Here is a 15207-nt window from a genome sequence, read left to right on the forward strand (position 1 = left end):
GACAGTAAATATGGTTCCCAAACTTACTTGACAATGAAATCCTTTTCCCCAATAGCCTCTTCGTAGTACTAATAAATTGTCCTTCAGAATGCATTTGGGAAATGTCTTACTGTACACACTGTATACTCCTAAGGCCCTTTATTATAGCAATGTTCTCTATCCTGGATCAATTTCATGTCATAGATATCTGCTAGTTTATGGTTTTTTTTTTTTAAGATTTTATTTATTTGATAGAGAGAGCACAAGCAGAGGGAGAGAGAGAGAGAAGCAGACTCCCTGCTGAGTAAGGAGCCCAGTGTGGGACTCAATCCCAGGACCCTGGGATCATGACCCAGGCCGAAGGCAGCCGCTTAACCGACTGAGCCTCCCAGGTGTCCCTGCTAGTTATGTTCTTATGTGCTGTGTGCATACTGCTATTTTTCCTTTTTCTCTCTCTTTTTTAAGATTTTATTTATTTATTTGACACAGAGAGAGCAGGAGAGCCCAAGCAGGGGAGAGAGGCAGAGGGAGAAGCAGGCTCACTGAGCAGGGAGCCCAACGCGGGCGGGGCCCAATCCCAGGACCCTGGGATCATGACCCGAGCCGAAGGCTGTCGCCCAACCAACTAAGCCACCCAGGCGCCCCTCCTTTTTCTCTTTAAGTTGTGCTTTTGCTTCTCTTGGTGCACAGGCTATAATCTCTCCAAACATGAATATATGGCCTGCAAAATCATGCATCTTATTAGCACTTTGATCAGTAGTGCCCAGAAAAAGTGCACAGTATGTTTTGTGAGGGAACATTCCAAAGAGTATCACATAGAACGCTCCTTCGGGGAAAGGGATGAGATAAGTGAACATGAGAAAGAATAGGATTAATAGGGCAGATTTCCATAAAAATTCAAAAAGTATATTTGACATTTTGATGATGAAATAACATAGTCTTTCCTGTCACAGGACTACCATTCCTGACTAAGACTATTAGGACTCAGAGTAACAGAGCTGAGTGGTTCCATGTAAAAGTCTGTGTTCAACATCTGTCATGCTGGAGACCATTAATGTTCAATTGTATCCTTATTGTCTTCATGTTACTCAACTTCATTTCACTGTCATTGTTTCAGCTGGGGATTAATCAAGTATTTATGGGAAGACTGGACTTGGGAGTCAGTCTGAGGCAAAGGTCGGGGAAGAAAGTTACAGTAAAAAGACTCCTGCTTTGTGAGAGGTTGTTGAAAATTGAATTTAACAAAAATATCTGAGAATAATGCTGACACAATCCCATTTCAAAAGGAGAAAGAACATACTTGGTGTTCCTGAAGAATCCAGAAATGATCCTGGCTTGAATCTATTTGGATCTGGTTTCTTTGCCACTTTACTCTTCCTTAAGAACTAGAAAAAAGTTGTGATGAGAGAATCAAGTTAATGGGTTCTCTGTATAAATCAGATCATTATCAATAGTGGAAATCATGCTTCGTTATTGTTCCTGAGGACAGCTGATACAACTAAAACATCCACGGAGTATGAAATATTTATAACTTTATGAGATGGGGATAAATCTTCCATGAGAAATTATTTTTAAAAATCTCACAAATTACTTAGATGTTTCCATTTTGCACATATATGTGCATTATGATTAGTTTTATTAGATTTAAATGTCAGATTAAATAATTATCATCTCAATATATGTCCCCAAAACATTTATGAGCCTCTTTCAGGGGAAATGGAGTATAAATTCTGAGTTAATTTGCCTAAGTATCCAAACTCATGCAATCCAACTATACAACTAGAATATTTGTTGATATACCATTAATATCTTTTGATATGTTACAATAAGTTATTCTGCAGAAAACAGCCAAATTATTTGCACAGTAAAATTCCAGGTCTGCAATATTAGGACCTACTAATTTGTCCCAACTTATTTAATAGCTAAAATAAAAACATCAATATACTAGATCGGCATTAACCAAAATTGTCATTCATCTTGACAAAGGTAAATCTTCTTAAACTTCTAATACATCTCATAATTCCAAGACCAACATGTTCACACAAATAATTTCTAATAATTGTAAAACCTTGGTTAAGTTTTTGATATGTAAGCTGCCCGTTGATATGGGAAAGGATGGACCAAGCTCTTTCCCCACCCCCCACCCTGTTATTCTTTTGGGGACAGCCAGGCCACTCCAGATGGTGTGTTACTGTTGGACATAGCTTTGGAGAAACTTCAACAGACGAAGGCTGTAATGTCAGGATTTTGCTGTGCGTCGTTCCCCTTCCCCCCGCCTGCAGTTCCCAGGGTAGGAAGGTGCTGAGATGGAAGCCGAGGGACGCCCGCCCACCTGCCACCACCTGTTCCCTCCCTCAGCCCTCTGCTATAAATTCTCCTCCTTCAAAGATTCATCCAGCACTCTCCGACAGCTACTGTGGAAAAAGCGCTCCTTCTCTGAGCATCTGAAAAGATTTCGTCTTCCTGAAAAAGAAGTCTCGGGCTTTCCCAGAGGACTTGAAAGACCTTGCCCAAACCAGCCACACCAAATTCTGCAGCAAGAAGGTTCCCTTCTCTTTTCCAACCTCACGTTGGGAAAATGACTTTCTCTTCAGCACCTCAGTTTCCCCTAAATTTGAGCAAGTGAAGAGACATCAATCTGGTTATCCAGTAGGACGGAAGGCGGGGTCCCGTACTCCCCACTGTAAACTCTGATTCCACACGAGTTGCTTTGTGTATGACTTACTCGCTCAGAAGAGCCACATTGGGGAGCGGCTCGATAGACCGGCTCGCGCGCAGGTTCCTAAGCGGGCGAGTGAGCTCAGCGCCTCCCTCCTTCCGGCGGGGGATGAAGTCCTGCAAGCCCAGCAACCCGGAGGCGGGAGCGCGCGCCGCGCCCCCGTGCGCAGGCGGCGCCGAGTGCGCGGGTGCGTGCGCTGGGGCTGGACGGCTGGAGAGCGCGGCGCGCAGGCGCCTGGCGGCCAACGCGCGCGAGCGCCGTCGCATGCAGGGTCTCAACACGGCGTTCGATCGCCTGCGCAGGGTGGTGCCCCAGTGGGGCCAGGATAAAAAGCTGTCCAAGTATGAGACCCTGCAGATGGCACTGAGCTACATCATGGCGCTGACCCGTATCCTGGCCGAGGCCGAGCGATTCGGCTCGGAGCGGGACTGGGTCAGTCTCCACTGTGAGCACTTTGGCCGCGACCACTACCTTCCGTTTGCGGGCGCGAAGCTGCCGGGTGAGAGCGAACCCTACGGCCAGAGGCTCTTCGCCTTCCAGCCGGAGCCCTTCCAGATGGCCAGTTAGGGCGCGCGGCCCTGCCGGGGAGAGATGCCCAGTGATCGAGCTCCGGAGCCGTAGCCCTTTCCCCAGTAGGTGGCCAGGGATGCAGTCTTAGAATAATGTAGCAAACTTTCAGGTTACTTTTATTCGCGTCAGCGGTCTTACGGACACGATTTTATTGCCTTTCTCTTCCCTTACCAGTATTTTGTAGATTACATTAATGGATCTTGTGAATGGTTTTGATTGCTGTGAAAATAATGCCCCTTCCCCCTTTTTTGGGACGACTTTGAGGGAAAACAATCTTAAGAAAAAATAGGATTAGGCTATACTGCAGTTTTAGTCCTCAGAGAAATAATAACTTTCTTAAACTTTGTAAGTTTGACCTGTTCGGGTGAAGTTACAATATCCATTACTTGTGTATGCTTAAAACAGCTACCTACCCGTCGTGTAAATGCATTTATGCTTAGTGCATTGTGTGTGTATGCATGAAGTAGTTATAGTTTTTTGTGTTTTTTTTTTTTTTGCTAGAGTACAGGGCGTGAGTGCTCTGTATTTTTAAATGTATACGTTATTAAAATATAGATTTTGTAATATATAAATAAAAATGTGGGTTTGTTCTTCATGCCAAGTGCCCTGCTAGTTTCCTGATGGCAATAAAGGCGTCTTTGGGAACGATGATTTGAGTGCTTCTCTGAGTGAAGATATGGAATGTTGAAATCTAATTGCACTGATTGGCAAATGTGCCCTTTCATAATACTTCGTTTTTAAAAAAAAAGACAAGCTGATGAGAATACAAATAATTAATTTGAAAGCTTTCTCTGTGAACTTGGAAATATAGATACATTTTTCATGTTTTTTTAAAGGTTAAAGTAGTTGAAATAACTTTTAGCTTTTAAGTAACTAGATATACAATTCCTCAATATTTTATTTAAGCCCCAATTACTACTAATTCCTTACAAGTACCCAAATATATATATTTGTTCCTATATAGGAATATATATATGTTAATATATATATAAATAAATGTAACTAGCACTTAGAACTTAAAAAATGTTGCTTTTGTAAGTGATTTCCTTTTAATCAGTACAAGCTAGCAAAAAGGGCATCACCATCATCAAGACTAATCAAGATTAGAGCAAAATAGTATGCATGGTATTGGTTTGAATTATTTTTATAAATTTGCTTAACCATTGGATGAATAAACCAAACCCTTAATGTAAAGAGTGACTTGGTGGTCAACAGCTCTGCATGCATTATTAGAAATAGTAATTAGAAATAACAACTAGAAAAAACAAGACTCTAAGTTATGTGTGCATTTGGCATTTTTCACAAGTCAACAGAAACAATAGTGACATTCCCCAAACTTATGGATTCCAACGCCTAACATCAGAGGCAGCCACCTATTGGCAATTTATATTTATCTCTATAGAAAGTCTCCGTAGAAATTTTACTTTCTTAGTTATCCCTAATTATCAAAATCCATTTGGTTTGTAAGGAATGAAAGTGTCTTCCCCAGGGCATAAACTTAAACTTACAAAATCGCAAGTGCATCTCTAGAACTCTTTGAGAAACCAATGCTGAATTTCCCTTTCCTTCTAATATCCGTTAATAAGAAACTGAGGAGGGCTCAGGGCTTTGCTTCCTCACTGCAAATTAGAGGGTAAAATGTTTAGGCTCTTAGAAGACACTATAGTTTACACTACACAGCTCTAGAAGAGACGATGCCAGGTTCTCTTTCTGGCCACACTCCACACTGCAGTGTGTACTTGAACTAACGGCAAGGCTCTGGGCATCTGCCTTTCTTACTATTTGGGCACAATAGTTAATTGTTTAGACTCATAAAGCTTCATTAATAATCCCAGTAAATTTGTAGAGTTTGAGAATGAATAAAATCAGTACTAAAAATGTATTAATTAGGACAGTTCTCAAAAATGTATTAAGATGAGTCCTTTTCCCAGTAGGGTTCATATCCCACTCTCTACACTGTAAATACCTTGTAAAAGAGAACTGTGCTTTTCGTTTTATCTCTATGGCTTTTAGTATAGAGGGATAGATAGAATAAACTCTCAATAAATATTTCTTTTTTGATTAACAGTAGTTTCTTAATGAAATCGAACAATTTAATTAAAAAGATAGGATCCTAATCCTGTGTCTCTTCTTCCCCATCCCAATTCTCCAAAAAGAATGGGAATCTGTCCTTTAAATATTTTGCCTATAGTTGCCTGTTCTGTGTTTTTAAAATCTCTGGAAGCAATTTAGCTCTTACCAAATCCCTAAGCTATCCACCCCACTTGATATACTATCTTTTCCTGGAAAACGTTTGAGGGAAAAGTAAATGGGTTTCAGTGATCAAATCCAGTCTTTGATAGGGGCACCTGGGTGGCTCAGTCATTAAGTGTCTGCCTTCGGCTCAGGTCATGATTTCAGGGTCCTGGGATCAAGCCCAGCATCGGGCTCCCTGCTCAGCGGGGAGCCTGCTTCTCCCTCTCCCACTCCCCCTGCTTGTGTTCCCTCTCTTGCTGTGTCTCTCTCTGTCAGATAAATAAATAAAATCTTGGGGCGCCTGGGTGGCTCAGTCGTTAAGCGTCTGCCTTCAGCTCAGGTCATGATCCCAGGGTCCTGGGATTGAGCCCCGCATCGGGCTCCCTGCTCAGTGGGAGGCCTGCTCCTCCCTCTCCCACTCCCCCTGCTTGTGTTCCCTCTCTCGCTGTGTCTCTCTGTGTCAAATAAATAAAATCTTTAAAAAAATAAAATAAAATCTTAAAAAAAAAAATCCAGTCTGTGATAAAACTCCAAAAACTGTACATTGGGAAATCCATTATGTTTTATGGAGTAAGAGCTTGGATAGCATAAGTGCAAAATCTTTTCGAAGTTAAGATTCATGTATTATTATACATATACCAAAACACTTAAGAGTTGCTACAGTACTCTATACTGTCCACATTTGAAAAATCTGTGTCCTTTCTAGTTTGACAGCAGGGCATATTGAAATTCAAAAATATTCTTTTACCTGGGTTCCCTTTTTAAAAAAATCAACAGGGGTGCCTGGGTGGCTCAGTTATTTGGGCGTCTGCCTTCGGCTCAGGTCATGATCCCAGGGTCCTGGGATGGAGCCCCACGTTGGGCTCCCTGCTCAGCGGGGAGCCTGCTTCTCCTGCTTCCCCTGCTTGTGTTCTCTCTCTCAAATAAATAAATAAAATCTTAAAAAAAATCAACAAATATTATCAAGCACCTACCCACACCCAGGCTTGCTTAACACCACCCTTGTCCTTGGGTATGCAGCCAAGAAGAACACACATGTACTAATCAATAAGCAGTCCTAAACAAAGCAGAGCTGAATGCTTCAACAGTGTAGTACCAGTAACCTATGACATAAGAACTCTTAAGAGGGGACATTAAATGATAAAAGAAGACTCCCCTGGGCAGGTTTTCAGTTTGACTAGTTATTATATCTGAGCTCTTCCTAGGTGCTAGCTGGAGGCTGAATACCCAAACCCCAGGGTCAGAAGTCTTGAAGAACCATATATATATGGTTAATATATATATAAATAAATGTAACTAGCACTTAGAACTTAAAAAATGTTGCTTTTGTAAGTGATTTCCTTTTAATCAGTACAAGCTAGCAAAAAGGGCATCACCATCATCAAGACTAATCAAGATTAGAGCAAAATAGTATGCATGGTATTGGTTTGAATTATTTTTATAAATTTGCTTAACCATTGGATGAATAAACCAAACCCTTAATGTAAAGAGTGACTTGGTGGTCAACAGCTCTGCATGCATTATTAGAAATAGTAATTAGAAATAACAACTAGAAAAAACAAGACTCTAAGTTATGTGTGCATTTGGCATTTTTCACAAGTCAACAGAAACAATAGTGACATTCCCCAAACTTATGGATTCCAACGCCTAACATCAGAGGCAGCCACCTATTGGCAATTTATATTTATCTCTAAAGAAACAGGGCTATCAAGATGTGAAAGACCATCCAAGCCAGTGGTTCTCAACCCTGTCTGCTCATTAGAATCACTAGGATCATTAGGAGTCTTGAAAAAAAATACCAAGTCTGGAGCCCCCAGCTCAAGAATTGATTTAACTGCTCCAAGATGAGGCTTGGACATAGTTTAAAAATTTCCCCAGGTGATTCTAATAGGATGTCAGTGTTAAAAACCACTTAACTGAACAGTATGTACTATAACACCATTAACCTCATTACAAAAAAATGATTATATTGACTTCCAGCTTCTGGTATTTGCAGATGTTAAGAGGATTGGGCTATCTTTTTTAACATGCAATACAGCCAGTTTCTTAGTTAATGAGGTGGCCTGTATATTAATGAAGGTCTAAAATTTCTGTTAGATGTGAACCAGATAGAATATATTTGTGTTGTGGTTAATAAAACTGTAGGATTCAACAATTGAGGCTCAGTTCCTTAAATTTTGCCAACTTATAGTAAAAGCATAGTGCTGTTTTTGGACTGAATTTGGCTCACCTCTGCTCTCTGCTTTTTGCTACCCATGGGTGAAAACAATTTCAAAGTGCGTATAAAACCATAAATATATGACCTGTCTTCATACATGGATATAACCCATTCCGCTCTCTGGTCATGAATACAAGTGGGTACAAGCTCTAACAATTGTTTTATTAAAGTAACATAGGTCTTTAAGATTGCTATTTTAAACTGGCAGTGTATCCAAAAAATACCCGAGCTGAAAGAAAACCATTGAAAACAAGAATTTACTTATCTCACATATATAGTCTGGAACCAAGATACAAAGCAAAACAATTAATTGAGAATAAATAAAATTTTATTTAATGAATAAAGAAACAGTCCATCACATCCTCTAAATGGCTTTTTAAAATATCCAGGTTGAATTAAATACTGGTTCTTAATTCTTATTTTTCTTCTTCTAATTGCAAAGTTTCCAAACAAAACACAACCCCCAACAAATCCTTAAGAAAGCACGACTAGGAAACAGTAACAATGTCATGGAGATGCCTGGTCTATGGGAATACAGTACCACATACCTTTTGAAGAAAGACACAGTTTATGCTCACAAACATTTGGGCTTAAGCGATCACTTGTTTTCAGTTCCACAGAATATCTAACATGCATGATGCAGAAGAACAGGAATAAAAGCCAAGATCCATTAATTGCTTTTTAGTAATGGAAGCAAAACATACAGTTTATATAATTCACACATTTTAAAATGGCTGCTATAATGTTTTTTCCATTAGGATTTCAATAACCAAAAAAGTACTTTAGAAAATAAGTTGACTCAATCTTCCTAAGATGGAAGCATACCATGTTTGTAAGAAGCATCTCTTGATTCTGATTGAATTATGTTAGCTATGGGTGCTCCATGCCTCAGCTGAAGTGTGTGTGTGTGTTTGTGTGCTGATTCTGATTGAATTATGTTAGCTATGGGTGCTCCATGCCTCAGCTGAAGTGTGTGTGTGTGTTTGTGTGCATGTGTGTCCATGCCTGTGGGCATATGTACATCCTTTGTCAGTCCTCATGGCTGAAATGAATCATTGGGGTTAAATTCAGACTTGATGTAGCCAAGAATGCAAAAACAGTGGCCAAAGGTTATGCTCATTTTTGTGGGTCCATATCTATCTGTTATTGTAAAGTTGATTCATTTCAACATAAGGCCATTGACATGCTAGCATGGAACAAAAGTTTTTTCACTGGGTACAATGAAGTTGTCCTGAACTGCTTAAGCCAGAAATGAATACAGGAACTCCTTTGCTCTTTCTTCGTGGATTGCAGAGTCATTATTTCCACTAGCTTCAATCATGGACACAGGAGTCAGAATTCCTGTAGGCTATTCTACCTACGCCAAAATAAATTTTCCTGGAATCTGCCACAGAAAGCGCATAGAATATTTCTTGAATTCATTTGATTTTTCTCTAGATTCTTCTTTTAACTGCATACCGTCTTAGAAGAAGATTCCACCATTTTGTACTACTCCTCTAAAGAAAAACAAAGTAGTGGGGCAGGAAAGAAATGTGAACATTTAAAGCAAATTTAACTACTTACTTCGGAGAAAAATATTTTAAATGTTTCCTTTGGAATAAAAAAACTGCTATTACTTTTTTTAGGGTCTCCAAAGTAAATTCTTCATAAATGTTTATTTATCCTAGCCTCCATCCTGGAAAAGTTTCAATCAAGTATTTTGTTTATTTTACAGATAAAGAAACAAGAGACCTCAGAGTTATAGAAAAATCAGAGAATGTGTCTGAAATTCATCTGAATTATTAAAATCCCCCTTGAATTCCTAGGAATTCACCTAAGAATGCCTAGAAATAAGGAGCTTTCCTAATGCTATTAAATATTTTACAGATTTTTAAAATCTCAACAGAAAGGTAACAAAGGGAAAAGGGTAGGTTTAAGAAACTTAATGCTAAAGGGGTGCCTGGGTGGCTCAGTCATTAAGTATCTGCCTTCGGCTCAGGTCATGATCCCAGGGTCCTGGGATTGAGCCCCGCATCGGGCTCCCTGCTCCATGGGGAGCCTGCTTCTCCCTCTCCCACGGCTTGTGTTCCATCTCTCGCTGTGTCTCTCTCTGTCAAATAAATAAATAAAATCTTAAAAAAAAAAAAACAAACTTAATGCTAAAGATTGGAAAAGTAAGTGAAAATCAGAAAAGAAGATAAGGTGTCTCTGAAATAAAAATACTGAAAAAGTAAAATTTAATTTACACATGTGCATTGAGACAATGCAGTTGCATGCAAATGATTTCATTTGAATTATTTTAGGGTTTTAACTCTCCTTAAACACAGTAAAACCATTTATACTCTGTACACATGCACATTTAGTAATCTTTTGGTAGTGACTGCTATAGTCAATACTAGCATATAATTCACTGAATTCTCGCGCTACTAATTGTGGGAAAATTACAAGAATCTGCTAGTTTGCAGATAACTCACTGAATTTGTGAAAAACATCAGGATCTCTGGAGTTTTGGAACATTGTACAATTCAGTCTTACCATACTATATGAAAATAACTTATGTTTCTTACGGGTATTAAAACAGCTTTTTTCTTTTCTTTAAGACTTTAAGTAATCTCTATACCCAGCGTGGGGCTCAAACTCACAACCCCGAGATCAAGAGTTGCATGCTCCACCAACTGAGCCGGCGGGGTGCCCCAAAACACCTCTTTATTGTATCTCCATTAATTTCCAATCTAAACTGGTCAAGCCTCTCTACCCCTATCTTTCCCATCTTTAAGTTGCATTTTTAAATGTGTCTCTGTTTTCAGTAAGGAGGCAGAATGAATTTTTTTTTTAAAGATTTTATTTATTTATTTGCTAGAGAGAGAGAGCGTAGGTGAGAGAGGTGAGCGAGAGCACAAGCAGGGGGAGCTGCAAGCAGAGGGAGATGCAGGCTCCCTGCTGAGCAAGGAGCCGATGCAGGACTCGATCCCAGGACCCTGGGATCATGACCTGAGCTGAAGGTAGCCGCTTAACCGACTGAGCCACCCAGGCGTCCCCAGAATGAATTTTTATCTTAGAGAGTTAAAGAACATTTTATAAGAAGTCTACTGGATTTGCTGGATATTTTAGGAAGATTAAAACCTAGTTATCTTTCTGTTGTTCTGTTGATATTTAACCAGATTATAATTCATGTTGTAATTTATACAATTTGAATAAGAATAATGTTTAAAAATCACTTCCAAGTGTCAAATATATTTTTACATTAAAAAATTGGTTGTATCTTCATCAAAAAGTTTAAACCTGGAAACTAGAACTGTTTTCTTCATTTTAAAGAAAAATATACATTTATTTCAGCCTTGAAATATTTATTGTCAAATAGTGTTGGAATCTTTTAATTTCTATTCCTAGGGAGACATTTTCTATTCACTCATATGTTAAAATCTTCTAGTAAATTAGTATTTATATGCCTCTACAGTACACCATTCTCTTTATGCTTTCAGCATTTTTGGCACAATTCTCAGAGGATTGAAAAGTGTGTTCTTTCTCTATTTCTTGCAATTTCAGGGCTATTGCTTTTCGGAGTTTGAGGTGGCCATTATTTACAGATTAACAAAAGGCAGCCTGTTTATCATTCTATAATTCCAAGTATGCTAACTAATATAATTAGAAATAAGAGGCAAACATATTTTCAAAAAATATGCATTTTTTTGCACTACAAAGATTTTTAAAAACATGGTATTAGCAACGATTTTTAGCATACTGATGACCACTGCATTGTCAAAGTTGAAGATGCTTGGCATTCTTCAAGCAGTGTTTCAGTAATTAACTTTCTGAAATATTGATCCACATAAAACAAGAAAAGGCAATTAGTGATGAAAAGGACTTCAGTAAGCTTATTGTAATCTAAGTAATTGTTCATCTTACTGGTAAAGCACATTGATTTTCTACTCAACCATCAGCAGAAATGCTTTGAGGCCAGGTTACCCAAGGACCCTGGAAGGGACCTTGAATAAAGGTCATTATTAGGAACTTTGCCTTTGAGTTTACAACCAATTCATAAATAGCCCAGATATAAACAGACTCAGGCCAGGATCTCAGCTTGGAAGGTACTTTGGGAGTTTGTGGGGAGGAAGAGGACAGAAGGAGGCTGTGATCAACAAGAATTTGGATGTCTGACCCAGTTAGTTTTCTAGACCTCTCCTCCCAAGCTGATTTTTTTTTTTTTTTTTACTTTGTCAACAATTCTGTCAATTAGAAGTTGATGGGAGTAAGAAGGCAACTGCTTTAAAAAAAATGCAGCCCCTCTGTGAAGTTAAAAGACTCTCAGGCATTCAGACTTCATTCAGTTGGACTGCTTTCTTCTGACCATCGGGCCCAGATGCCTGGAACTGGAGTTAGGTCATTTTGGAGCATGAAGCATGCTGACAGGCTGAGATGGGACGGGTTACCACAGAGGGGGATTATAGAACATGGAGCACAAGGTATCTGGGGAGGAAAACACAGAATGGGGGATAGATGCAAAGGACCTTAGACACGCTTTAGCTTTGACACATCATAGATACAAAAAAGGAGGAAGTAGTCTCTCTTTTCCTCTTATTGGCTGCTTTGCCTGGATCCTGTTCTTGGGACCATAACCCAATCAGGTGTAATGGATATTGTAACTCAGTCAATTAGTAAAGTACAATTACAACAAGTAGACCCAATTAAATGGGCTTTACTGAGTTCACTTAGGAAATCTAGCTTTGTGTGTTGTATGTGTAAGGAAATATATTTGGAGTTTTAAACAACCAATTTATAAGTGAACATCTGGAAAGCAACCCATTTGTCATTTGAGGATTATCCAAGTTAATCTGTCCCTATAAAAGTCAGCTTTTGACTCCTCTGGGAATTATTCCCCATGGTATGTTTCCTTCAGAGTTCTGGCTCTATCTATGGCTAGTCTCTCAACTATGTGATTTCTCATTGGATGCTTACAAAAGTTAAGTTAGGAATAAAAAGAGAACGATGCATTGAAACCAGTTCCACTATTTGGCAATTCTGATTAAAACCTTCCTTTAGCGAAGGGTGCTATGTTTCAAAAAGGCAATTTCATTTAAATGGTGCATTTCCTTTCTCCATTTTCCCCTTTGATCCCCATTTCCATGACTAATCAAATTATGAAAAGCCCTTCAAGTTGTTTGGAGAGAAGAGTGCTTATGGGACTTGTATGGCTTTTAGAAACAAAGGGTCAGACAAATTGCATCAACTTCCCCTCTTTCCCTCGTCCATTTTTGCAGGTTTTTGAGCTTCCTCTGGGGGCTTCATGAATGCTACATGTCTAATGAGTGTTGCACAAAATAGTAGGGTCTAATAAGGCCAAAGTGTGTGTTTATTTCTACTTTCTAGGCATGCACTGCATGTACCACAAGGGGGGGTAGTATATTCTTCACGAAGTGCCAAAACTACAGCTTTATGCCATCTGCATCCCTTTGGACCTTTATGGGTAAGTTCTGAAATTATTCTTCTTAATCTCAGCTGCTCTTTGGAATCACTCGGGAAGCTTTAAAAAATACTGCTGCTTATGCCACAATTCCGGAGCTTATGACTTAACTGATTTGGGGTTGTGGCCTGGGTATCAAGATTTTTAAAAGCTCTCTAGGAGATTCTGATATGCAGCCCAGGTTAAGAACTACTGCTCTAGACTCAATTCACTTTATATAGAAACATATCGACTTACATAAACATTTAAAGTTCAGTTTAGGTCAATGACTATTTATTGAATGCCTGCTCTGTATAAGGTACATGACAAACTTTTGACACAGTCCATACCAACAGTAGCTAAAACCTAGTGTGGGCAAGACTGGCTAGTGCAAGGGGAGGGGACAGGCAGGTGTACAGAGGCTATGTTTTATATAAAATACTATACAAGGTCATCTTTTTTTTCTTCCAGATTTAAGAAACTTGCCGTAAGTTTTCAAAGAAAGTAGAATTGTATTTGGGTGGGGTCTGGGGGATCAGAAAATAGTTCGCAGAGGCAGAGGCATTTCAGATGGGCTTTAAGGAACAGATAAGATTGCCATAGGTGGAGGTTGGGGAGAGAGCCTTCCAAGCAGAGGCAGCAGAAAAGTATGTAGCTGGAACCAGGGGCCTGTGTTAGGTTTGTTGCCGTATTGGGTGTGTTTTCTGAGGAATGGGTTGAAAAGCTTTGGCATCACATTGGAGTGAGCCTTGACTACCACAGAGCAGAAGAGTGGGTACCTGATTTGGCTCCGGGGAGCCACTGGGGGTTTGAAATTGGGGAATAGTAGACATGGAGCAGTACTTCAGGAAGAAAGAGCTGACACTGAGATCTGGGCTGGATTTGGGTGGGAGAAATGGCAGGAACAGAGGCAGAAAGGCCACTTAGAAGTCCTTTATTATGGTTGAAGTCAGAAATATTGAGGGGAATTAATAAAGTAATGCAAGTCTGAACTGGAGAACTGCAGGGGGATGGAAAGGAAGGGCTGAATGTAAAAGAAATAATAAAATTAATGGGATCTGTTGATTGATTCGCTAGAGGAAGCAAAAAATGACTTGGATGCTTTTTATTTGGATTGCTAGGAATGTGATGGTGCCATTAATAGAAATCATTAAGCAAGGCTGAAGAATGGTTTATGAAAGGGAAGATGATGAATCTGATTTTGGACATGTTGAGTCCAAACATATCCAGCAGAACCAAAATTTCTTATGTAAGTATCCCTCATTATAATTGATTTCTAATGGAATTCTTAAAGCAGGGCACTGATTCGTTCAACAGTGGAGGATTCTGCCTCCTAGGAAGCATATGACACTGTCTGGAGACGTTTTGGGTGGCCACAACCTGGGGATGGGCCACTAATAGTCCTGGCATCTAGTTAGAGGCCAGTGATGCTACCAAACATCCTACACTGCACAGGACAGTCCCCTGCAATGAAGAAGTATCCACCCCAAAATGCCAACGATGCTGAGGTTCAGAAAGCCTGCATTGACATGATCCAGTATGTTTAGGTTTCTTATATTTTAAGTTAGACAGCGCCATCCAGTGGTCAAATATAATATTTATCCGAATTCTCCGGTGAACACTAGGAGGCAACAGATTAAAAAGTATCCAGAAAGCTAAGACATATGGAGGTGAAAAATATCCTTCCACGGGAGGACTATTTAGGGTTTACAGAAATAGATGTGATGGGTAGGTCAGGTGAACGACCAAGAAGGAACAATCCTGGAGTTAGAAAATTCTCTTTGGCTAGAAGAGATTTCATAATAGAAGCCACCATGGCAACAGAACATTTTAGAGGACACATCGTGCATGAAACGTATACTATTTCATTACAGTTGCCTGTATTTTTGGTATTGTTCCTGAATACATGAAAAAAGGAAACCAAATCAAATAATTTCACTGCATAACTGACTGAAACCTTCATTTCTTAATGATGTAACCTACGGCATTTTGTTTCATTAAGAAATAAAGATTGAAAATATTAAGATGATTTTGGAGTCATAAAAACTTAGGATGAAAAGTACGAGA

The 15207-nt window shown here is 39.4% G+C and overlaps 1 protein-coding gene and 1 long non-coding RNA gene across 2 annotated transcripts; both read left to right on the forward strand.

The window, feature by feature from the left end:
* The first annotated feature begins 2245 nt into the window (after nucleotides 1-2245).
* Nucleotides 2246-3873, forward strand: ATOH7 (atonal bHLH transcription factor 7). Its single transcript, XM_031023150.2, has one exon. It carries the CDS (start codon nucleotides 2696-2698, stop codon nucleotides 3263-3265), a length of 570 nt encoding a protein of 189 aa, XP_030879010.1. The 5' UTR covers nucleotides 2246-2695; the 3' UTR covers nucleotides 3266-3873.
* Nucleotides 3874-12804: 8931 nt separating this feature from the next.
* LOC145722212 (uncharacterized) lies at nucleotides 12805-14344 on the forward strand. The gene is made up of 2 exons (XR_014146313.1): nucleotides 12805-13164; nucleotides 14262-14344. It is a non-coding gene; the product is annotated as an uncharacterized LOC145722212 (long non-coding RNA).
* Nucleotides 14345-15207: the final 863 nt, after the last annotated feature.

The sequence above is a fragment of the Leptonychotes weddellii genome, chromosome 6 (assembly GCF_054177405.1).
Source record: "Leptonychotes weddellii isolate Sample4059 chromosome 6, ASM5417740v2, whole genome shotgun sequence".
In the NCBI taxonomy this organism is placed as follows: Eukaryota; Metazoa; Chordata; class Mammalia; order Carnivora; family Phocidae; genus Leptonychotes; species Leptonychotes weddellii.